The sequence below is a fragment of the Protopterus annectens genome, chromosome 8.part0, assembly GCF_019279795.1.
Source record: "Protopterus annectens isolate FY-2018-M chromosome 8.part0, PAN1.0, whole genome shotgun sequence".
NCBI classification, from domain to species: Eukaryota; Metazoa; Chordata; order Ceratodontiformes; family Protopteridae; genus Protopterus; species Protopterus annectens.
The window spans coordinates 77,140,994-77,152,252 of NC_056741.1; the positions used below are offsets into that span (position 1 = coordinate 77,140,994).

At 39.6% G+C, this 11,259-nt stretch overlaps 1 protein-coding gene across 1 annotated transcript in view; it reads right to left on the reverse strand.

The window, feature by feature from the left end:
- Nucleotides 1-570: 570 nt before the first annotated feature.
- Nucleotides 571-11,259, reverse strand: part of LOC122808144 (C-type lectin domain family 4 member M-like) — a 273,753-nt gene continuing 263,064 nt past the window's right edge. Inside the window, exon 5 of the mRNA XM_044079115.1 lies at nucleotides 571-585. Within this exon, the coding sequence (XP_043935050.1) occupies nucleotides 571-585 (15 nt within the window). The remainder of the gene's footprint in view (nucleotides 586-11,259) is intronic.

An 11,259-nucleotide genomic window follows, 5' to 3' on the forward strand; every position in this document is an offset into this window, starting at 1 on the left:
TTTACTTGGTTTCGTGGTCTTCCTGCTTAAACATTTAGTATTTTATTCTTGGTATACTGAAGCTCTTAAAAGGAAAAAAGTCAGTATTAAGGGGGTTACAGGATGCTAAAACTGTTGCAACAGTTAAAAGATTTTAAGAAACAGTACAGGCCAGTAAAAAGGCATCCCTTTATTCTGTTTTGCAGGGTTGGAAAAACTAAGAATGGCTAAAAAGCAGAGACTTCTGAATAGAATGATAATCCTCCAATAGCTATTGTACCCCACCCTCATATGTATCAGTACGGTTGGCTCCTGTACAAGATTCTGCTGTTTCTCAGACCTCTGCATTTTTTTGAACACAAAGTCAGCGTGGTACTGTTACATCTGAGCTTAGTTCCCCTGTTCAACTTTTATCTTTAGAACATGCATCTGCAGTCAAAAAGGTTTTTCTTTCTTCTTCCTCTCATTCTCAACAAACTTCTACCTTTCCAACAGGAGCACTAGTATTTGACACTCTGTGGTTCATCACAATTGCTGACATGATAGGGTAGGACAAGAAGCTATTGCCTCTGCAGAAGATATGTCTTATGTCTAAATGTTTTCTAACTGTAAAAAAAAAAAAATCCATGAAAAATTAAAAAAATCTATAATAAAATGTTACAACCCTACTTTGACAGATTTAAACCAGCTGCTTTAGTAAGTTACTTCAAATGAAATAAGAACACAGTTAATTGAAAAGGCTAAAATAACAAATTTTACTCCCACAGGAAATTCACTAATAGATAAAAGGATAGCATTGTTAAATTGCAAAAGTGTGTCAGGCACGTGGACAAAATAAACAGAAAGCCCTTGCAGATTATTTGGGTCATCTTAAAGCAGTGTTGGAAAAGCATTCAGAAATACCAGACCCAAATGAACAAGCTAAACCAAATATTGCAGCTGCCTTTGTGCATGGGTTTGCAAGCCATGTACAAAATAAAATGAAGCAAGTGCTTACTTATAAGCTTGTGCAAGATCTGATGGCTGTAAGCAATGCCGTATTACCAACTTTTCCTGTGATTCCAGAACCAGCAACAATACTTAGCTGCATACCATTTGCAGCAATTTTTTCTGCAACATATCTCTATTCAGCATTTTCTATACCTATCCATTCTGAAAGTCAGTTTCTGTTTACTTTTACTTATAAGGGACAGTAGTATACATGGACATGGTTGCCAAAAGGATAGATTGAATCTTTTTAATTTTCATTATTTTCTCAAATGAAATAATAAATAAATAAATACATATTTAAAGGATGTGACATTTCCAGGTGGGTCTGTGTTAGTGCAATATGTAAATAATTTACTAATACCATCTGATTCTTTTCAGCAGTGTTAGCAGGATACCCTGTATCTTCTGACTATCCTTGCATGAAAAGGGCACAATTGTCAACAGAAAAATTACAGCTGTGGTTACCCCAGGTACAGTATCTTAGTCATTTAATATCTCAGAGCAAGATCTTACAGTAGGTATCTCTCACTCTGAATCATCGTCCTTACTTAAAATGAAACTCAACCCCTCTTTACTGCATGTCTAACTAAATATGAATGTGCATTTTTTTTTCTCTGATCCATTTGTTTATCTAATACATTGTTCTGTTCTAAATCCTGCATCTTTGTTATCTATTGCTGAGGATGGTAAAGAGCATGATTGTGTGTGCATGACTAATTATCTGCTTTCTTCTAGAAAGGACTTAAAGGACACTCCTTTGCACAACGCCAAATTAAATCTGTGGATGTTGTCTGATCCAAAAGATTTGGTTGCAAAAATTATATTTTGTCTTAAAAAAATATATATATATATATATATATAGTGTATTTTTCCTGTTAAATTTTTTCATTGAGTGCCTGTGAAAATGGCATAGATAATTTGGCAGATTATGCCACCAAGCAGATTATAAAAAAATTCTTATGCAATGCTATTGCAAAACTCTAATAATGATGACATGTTTGATTTTGATAAAGTGTCAGTTTTCAAGCTGAAGCATCACAGGGAGAAGTTCAGAGGTGGCTCAAAGATGGATGTATTAAATCCTCTGACAGAATATGGTGACATCTGGATGGCTGACTGGTGATGCCTGCCTCCTTGCTACCTTACCTGGCAAGGGCATATCTTTTACTAGCTCATGCAGGTAAAACAGCTTTATTTAATCCAATTATCTGATGTTGGTATACCAATCATATCTCCTCTTTGATACTTCAGTATGTTAATAACTGTGCCATTGTTTAGAATACATTATCAGCAAAAATGCTAATATTAAGGCTGCATGCTTGCCACCACCTTGGGGACCTTTTGTTAATGTACAGATGACTAAAGTACATAATTTCCAATATGTTTTAGTAGTGATTTGTATGTTTTCTGCATGGGTAAAAGCTCACACATGTCACAAAGCAGGTTTTGTAAATTTGGGGCAACTTGTACTATTAATAATGACCAGAAAACTCATTTTAATTCCCTGACCAGGGGTCTATGCACATTTTTTTTTAAGTTGAGTAATCTGGGCTAGTAGAGAGGGTTAATAGGACCCTTATTTTTTATTTATTTATTTATTTTTAATTTGTACTAAAACAAACCTTAAATGGTCAGAGACATTTTATACTCTACAAAGATATTGAGACCCTATTAGATATTACTGGGAAGACCCATAGCCCTTCCAGCTGTTTCCTCTCTGTCAAATGAAAAGATTAACTGTAATGGGCAATGAGGAAAAAAAAAACATTAATTTCTTACAGTAGTATCTTTTCCTCCACCATCTGACCAATCCTGTCACCAACTGCAGCTGGGTACATAACATTTTAACCCCATCGATTCACCCCTGACCTATTCAACCCTGGACAGTTGGACCCAAACAAAACATTACAAAAACATAACTTAAGTTATACACTAGGAAGTTGAATTTAACACTACTTTTTTCTTCAGATAACCTGGCCTTGAACCAAGTAACACTACGTAGACCTAGTACATTTATGCCCCCTATACACCCCACAGTTCAAACATTTGAGATGTTATGTGACAAAGAAATCAGGGGGCTGGTACAGAATAGGAATCCTGATATATATCACAACTTGACTACAAGTGAAGCAGTGGTCCTACAGGATATTTTGGACTGTAGAGAGACAAGATTTATGAAGTGGGACAGGGTGGGGGGATTACTAATTATGGGTCTTGATGATTATAATAGCAGGATGTTGGAGTTTTATACAGTGATACATATGTAGAAGTCTCTCGCAATGAATTGAATATCGCTTACAGAAACATTGACTTACATATTGAACAACTGCTACTTAATGGTCAGATATCGACAGAGACACTTGAGTACCTGTATATAAAACATTGTAGAATCCCAACAAGTCCATCACTAACCCCCCCTTCACCTTATAGTGGATACTAAGGCCTCTAAGACATTTTTCCTAGTGAAATACATTGACAATAATGTCAAACATGTACTGGATGGGAGAGAATCCATTATTAGTGACTCCTGGGATTTTCTAGGGAAAATTAAACCTGAAATGTTTGACGAAGACCTGATATTTGTCACAACTGATGTATGTGACTTGTTCTCGGTGATCCCACATGATGAAGGGCTCGAATGGTTTTATGACTATCTTTGTATGAAGACATCTTTTGTCCATGGGACTATTCTGACCATTCAGGCATGTATGGAGTTTGTCCCGGAGAACAACTTTATCAGCTTTGAGGGACACCTGTTCAAACAAAGAACCGGTGTCACTATGGGTGCATGCTGTACACCTACATTTGTGAACATTGTATTAGCACAATGAGAGGATCTGTTCATCATGAACTCTGAGTTCAGTGACCTCTGGATGCTCTACGGATCCTACCTGGAAAACATTGTCCTTTTTTGGAAAGGAGGTGAAAATGACCTGAATAGGTTTTTCATCTTCGTTAATGGGACCACCAGTTTTTTGAGGTTCACTATGAACAAAGACAAGGATATTTTGAACTATATTGATGTGACTGTGCAGAAGAACTATGCCATGAAGGGTTTTACCTCCCATTTATTTTGCAAGCCAACATATTCCAACTCATTGTTGCACTTTTCTAGTTGGCACCCTGTAAATCAAAAGAAGGCACTGGTCAGAGGGCAGTACGTCAGGCTAGCCAGGATGGTTTCACAACTTGATGACTTTTTAAGAGAATGTGAGGTATTGAAGAACTTGTTAATGAAGAGAGGGTATCCTGAAAACTTTATCAGCAGTATAACGGACAAAGATATTACCAAGAGAGAACTTGGTAACTTTAGCCCTCTACTATTTCATGGGTTCAATGGGCTTTCGCATACGGAGAAACCTGACATATTTAGTTGGGCACTTATTTTGCCTTTCAATGTCATTTTTTTATGACATTAAAGAGATTGTGGTGTAGCTCTGGGCAATTTTTAGTTTGGACATTGATGTCCACAATAAACTGGGCAAGAGGCCACAGATTGTCTATAAAAAGGAAACTTCTCGGAAAGGGTTATTCAAAAGATGCAACATAAAACCAGATCAGGGTGGCAGTTACAGATATGGTAGGTGCCCACAGTGCCTGTATATGACTGACACAAACAAAACTAAAATAAATAATTATGGGTACGTTACTACACTTAGGAAACATTATTGTTACTCCAAAGGAGTTGTTTATGTCACATTATGTGATTCTTGCAATGCCTCCTATGTAGGAAAATCAATCAGGGCCCTGAGACAAAGAATTTACCAGCATTCATATGATATTAAACATACGAACAAAAACAATGCACTGTACAGGCACATCAGCCTTCACCCACTTCATGCTTTCAAATTTTGCATCGTCGAATAAGTTGATTTGGATCATCGGGGGGTCCCTTGGATGAATTTTTAGAGTTCATGGAGCTTAAGTGGCAGATTAGAAGAAATGCCTGTCAGGCTCCTGGACTCAATGATAGAGTCTCTATTAGTTCAGTACTGAAATTTATGCTGTTTTTGTAACGTGCAAGTATTGTTTATCAGGAATGTGCAATCTATGCTGGTTTTGTTATGTGCAAACATTTTTTATCAGCAGTATACCAAATATTTTAAAAATATTTTAAAAGTCTTTCTTATTTTTTGGAGGAAGTGATGTTTTTCTTTTAACCAGTGTGACTTGGGGGTGAGTTATTTAAAGATGTGTTTTAGCAAACATGGCTATTCTGAATAAATAATAACAATGATAAAGTACTTACTAGAATATATTTAGGGTCAAACAGTCTGGGATCGAGCTGTCCGCTAAAAATCATATATACAATACATATAAATTTATACATGAAATTGTATAGAAATGCAATGGGGTTGAACCATCTGGGGCGAGCAGTCCTGGGTTGAACTGTCCTGGGTCAAATAGTCCTGCTTCCAGCTGGGGTACTGGGTTTACGTGAAAATCTTCCAAATAAAGAACTGTTTGAGCCTGAGATGGAAAGGCCCTTTACCATGTAATCCTCACCATCCTTATTCAATCTACCTTGCAAGATAACCAACCTGAATTCCTTCATCCCACTGTAAGAAGACCTATCATGTAGGGGCCTTAAATGAATCATCATTACCGGCAAAAAGAAGATTGAAATTTGAAGGACAAACTGCCCAGTGAAGTGTATAAGGAGAAAATTCAACTAAAACAGAACTTCATGATGAATCCCATAACAACAGGTACTTTTGATCTGTTTTTGTTGCTGTTTCCTTTAGTAACCTGGTCAAGAAAAAATAGTTTCCTGTTGGTTCTTCAACATTATGCTGTGTACTTAAATGTGACAAAGTGTTGTGTGTATTCGCATATACCTCAACATTCTAAGTCAGGGATTTCTATGATTCCAATTCCTGCATCACAGGTAACATTTGAAAACAAATGTGTGATACTAATCTGACCTGGCATAACATGACATTTTTTCAAGGTTGCGTCTCTTCAGCTTGCCATCAAAATCATGGAGACACATGTTACACCAGCAATGGGATTGTGCCAGTGGGAATTAGCAAATGCAATGACACTAGACATGAAAGTGTGTTGAACTCTTTACAGTTAAGATGCTATGACATGGGGCACAGCATGGGCATGATAGAGGATCGTTACATTTGTGGTGATCATGCCTATCCCTGGTTACCCACAAACTGGACAGGGTGTTATTTTGTGGGCTATATTACTCCTGCTATTCAACATTTAAAGAACCCTCCAGCCAGTAGACTGAGAAATAAGAGGGCAATCCAATGGATGGAGCAAGTATTCCCAGTTTTTACTCCTGGATATGGAGTGCAAAGGACAATGCTTAAAAATGCCACGCTGGCTGAAATTCTTCAGGAGGTAGCTAACCATACTTCACATCACGTCACAATGACAAATCAAAAAGAGACCACAATATGAATTATAGTGTTACAGAACTGACTGGCACTTCATATAATGCCTGCTACAAAAGGGGGGTCATGTGCCCTCATAAAAGCTGTTGATGTTCTTATATTACTGACTATCATGATAAGCAAAAGTTGGCCAATTTCATGGAGCAAAGAGCCAAGGATTTGGACAGTACCTCTAAACAATAGACACTTTCTGGATGGTTGGGCAGTGTATTTGGTAACCTGGGAACTAGTATATTACAAGGTATCAAAACTAGTATTATTCTTTTAATTGTTTTAATATTTTCTGTTCTAAAGGCTGTAATTACAAAGTGTTTGATCACACATGCACATGAAATGCCACTTGTACCTAATGATAAACTTAAGATGAATAAAAATTCAGTCACTGCAAATGCTAAATGATAAATATGATGCTGAAGTGTATTTTATAAAATTAAGGAAGATCAAAATATAATTGTGTATTTTATGAGACTAATACCCCTGGATTCATGAAGCTTGCGCCAGGCACAGGCGTAGCGTAGGCAGCATAACGCCAAATATGTCCGCCGAGCAATTCAGGCACGAACCAATCTCACGTGCACTACCGGCGTATGCCAGAGCTATGCAGCCCTCGGCATAGGTATGCAAATCACCCATTGCGCAGTGTCTAGGAAAGTACAAATGAAAGCAGACAGCTGGATGCATGCCAGCAAATGGTAGGTGTAACGTGCACAAATGTAAATGGAAGGGCAGGAGGTAACCACGGCATCCAAATGTAATGCAACACCAAAGGCAGCACAATAGCGGTTTCATAAATAAAACACAGAAGATACCCTGTAGCCACGATCATACATACACACCCTATGACATCATCAGTGTTCACAGCAGAACAGTATAGTGTGAAAGCACCCAACACACACCTGTGTATTCCCAAACACCGCACCATAGGTGTAAACAGATGGGGAACTTTTAAAATGTACATATTGGGAGCTGTCATAGCTGTGATTCATCAGCATGTGTTACAGACCGATGGTGTTGTGGAGGATGATGCCAACAACCACAGTAGGCCTCGGAGGAGGAGAAGAGTGTTCAGACCAAGGGTAACCTACCAGGGGCTACATGATCTGGAGATAGTAGAGCGTTACAGGGTGGACAGGCACATCTTACAGCAAATAGTAGAGCTGTGGGGGCCACGCCTGAGAACGAGAAACAACAGAGGGGAACCCATCCCAGTGGACACGAAGGTATGTGTAAGCTTCCGAATACTAGCCACAGGTACCTTTCAAAGGCCAACTGGAGATATAATGGGGATCTCACAGGCATCGGCATCCAGGGTACTACACCAGTTCCTGGATGCCATGTTACCACATTCCAATGAGCATATACACTTCCCCCAAACTCAGGAGGAGTTGGCCAGCAATATGCGTCACTTCCACCGTGTGGGAAACTACCCAGAGGTACTGGGTGCGATAGACTGCACGCACATACAAATTAAGTCATGACCCAGTGAGTATGGTAGGCACTACATAAACCACAAGGGATACCACTCCATCAACTGCCAGGTCGTGTGCAATGCCCAGGGCATTATCATGGATGTGTGTGCTGGCAGCCCTGGAAGCTACCACGACTCCCATATCTGGCATGCCTCACAGCTGTATTAGGTATTTGTCAGGGGGGACATCCCACAAGGTCACCTTGTGGGGGATGCTGGCTATGCACTGGAGCCATGGATAATGACCCCCATCAGAAATGCACACACACCAATGCAAGAACGCCATAATGAGGCACACGCACAAACCAGAATCATCATAGAGCATGTATTTGGGATGCTGAAATCACGGTTCCAGTGCTTGGACACATCTGATGGAGCCTTGCAGTACTCTCCAGGCACATGTGTCCACATCTTCATAGTATGTGCCATGCTACATAATATGATCCTGCGGAAACAGCTGCAGCAAGGTCATAATGGGGGAGGGCCTCACAGCCCACCACAAGTGCCAAGGCCAACACAGGCACAGAGGGATCCAGACCATGGACACACTGTGCCAGCCCCAGTAGGCAGACGGAGGCGTGCCCAATATGCCTATGCCTTGGCAAAGAGGGAACGTATAGCACATATCTTGACAGTGTAGGCTCCCACCTGCACACAGTAACATGGATGGCACGCAAACATGACTACCTGTAAATTGTGATGTATAGGTGGCTCACTGTGGAATCCTGCATAGGCAGCCCTCAAACATTGTACATGCAACAGCCATGGGAACACAGAACTGTCAACACCTGAACAGTAGATGCGCCCATCAGCATCTGTCGGTGCTGTGTGCATAGGTTCCCAGGTAAATCGGTAGGTACACGCCCGATTGTTAGAGGCAAAACATCAAACGAGGCAAACAGTGACACCCATTACCACAACATCGAGTAAGCAACTGTTGCATACTGGAGCAGATGCAATCACGGGAGCACATGTGTGTAAGCACTGTCCTACTCACAGTCATCACGGATTACCTGCTGCGTTACTGAGGGGCTCCACAAAATGTAAACATGGATGTAGTGTCAAGGCAAGGGATGTACCCATGACAGGCATTAGTCACCCTGGCATGCTGCATCCATGGTCATATGAAGGTGTAGCAAATTATCAGGTGTACCTAATTGTGATATACATACCCAGTGCTGGAGTACAGCCAGTAAACATCACATGGACATACCATTAACTGGACCCATCAAGTTGCAAACTAACGGAGTCATCCATGTGAGTGTAGTGTGGAATAACTGCTGTAGTCTACTGCACATACAAATTTACATAATTCGTGTACAACCCCCAGATGTCCAAGTGGTACATGCAGTGACTGTCATGCATGTTCCCGGTCCCACGTCCCGCAAGGGATGTAACATAATCCCGATGGCACGGGTAAGGCAGTCCAGATGCAGGTCATCAGAATATGTGTAGCACATGTTAGCGGGAATAAGCGTTGCCTACAGCTGGTAAGCGATGCTTAAATACGACTATACGGATATGCGCGAACAGGGCTAAGTGTCACCGACCACTGCGCAGATCACGGTCAATGATGTACAGAACAGGTGACACTAGCATTAGTCACCCCTGAAAAAATAGCGCCTGCTCTGAAGGGTAAAACGACCACTGCCAGGAGTGGAACAGGCAGTCATGTACACAATCACCCAACACTATTGCTAGGCAAGATGTACGTACGGTAGGGTTGCCACAGTTCAAATGACCAATGTGGGACATACGCCAGATGTCAGCAGGATGACACACACCCGGCCAGGATGAAAACCAGAACAACAGTGTTTTGCATAGATAAAAAGCTTATAGTTTAGTAATGGTCGCAGGTACATGTTCCGTGTCCTGTAACATGTAGGCGGGTCAGATACAGAATAAGGGTGACATGCAACAATGACATAAACTATAGGAAATATGTTTGTCCCAAAGTCACAGGACATTTGCTATGTTCACAAATATTTTGCAGGACACAACTGCACAAAGAGGGATTGTCCCTCGCAAAGTGGGACGGGAGGTAATCTTAACCTATGGTAGGTGTGTAATGTAACAGGTACAGACACAAACATGCAGAGTCTAGGAAACACTGTATAAACTGACAAACACACAATGAAAGGAGTAGGGTAAGTATGCGATAGTTATGGAACTTAGGGTTAGGGTGTGGGTTAAGGTAAGTGCATAAATAGTAATGTATGTAAGGTTTAGTGTAGGGTTAGAAGTATGGTTTGGTTAGTGTATGTATCTGTTTTATTTGTTATGTTTGGGTATGTAATATGTAGCGTGTGGTGGTGTTGGCCGAGTATGACGGTTTGAGGTTTGAAAATTCGTAGTTTAGGGGGTTCGACGTATTTGCGGTTCACACTATACGTGTCGGTCTTATGGTGTTCGCTGAAACGGGTTTTCGATCTAGTAATATAGACCCTAAATATGTTGCTGAGAGTCTAAAGAAATGTCACTAAAATGGAATACAGTTTTTAGCAAAGTCTGTATAAGCAGATTTGAATTTACTTTATTACTATATAACAAAAGCCAGCAAAAAAAAAAAAAAGTTTACTTGAAGAAAATAGATTTCCGAGTGTTAGTTGTGTTTGAGAAGTCCAAAAAGTGGGAAAGTTTTAGAAAATTATGTATGCAATATCATAGAAGAATGAATGAAAAGCTGTAATGGAAGGAAGAAGGTACTACAGTACCAGAGTAAGTATTTTTATATACGGGAGGAAGACATCGTATCTGTTTTACCAACATCATTTTTGGGTGAAACAATACAGGAATTAATATAAGAATGCATGCTATATGTGGGCATCATGTATTAATGCAGGAGTTAGTGATGTCATGTAGAAATGCCGTTGGAATAATATAAACAGTAAGGAAACTGAAAGTCAGTCCACTAATCAAGTATTTTCATTTATCACAGCATATTAGTTATTAGGCACATTACACAAATAATAAAAACAGTAAAACTATTTATTGGTAGAATGGCAGTGGGATGGTTATGGTTATTGTTTTATACCTCCCTTGGCTCTACATTTAAGTCTGCTGTCTGTGTCATGTCTGTATGTTCTTATTTTGTTCAAGTGGATAACGTTTAGGTAGTTTAGTTTTTATTACAGCATCTGATGGACATGCTACTTTAGCTGAATGTTCATTTAAAGTTCTTTATGAGAATAATCTTTGCCCTTCCAGTTGTGGCCTGACAACATTTTCAAAGGATTATTTTGCTTACACAATTATACATTATACATATTGAAAATAACAAAACATTTCTACAGTTTTCACAGCAGATTAACTCTTTAAAAGCCCTTTACTTGGTATTATTAAGAGCATGATTTAATGAACAGCACTATGTAGAATGTTGGTATGTGGAAGTTGCAATAAGAATGCTGTAGTTGA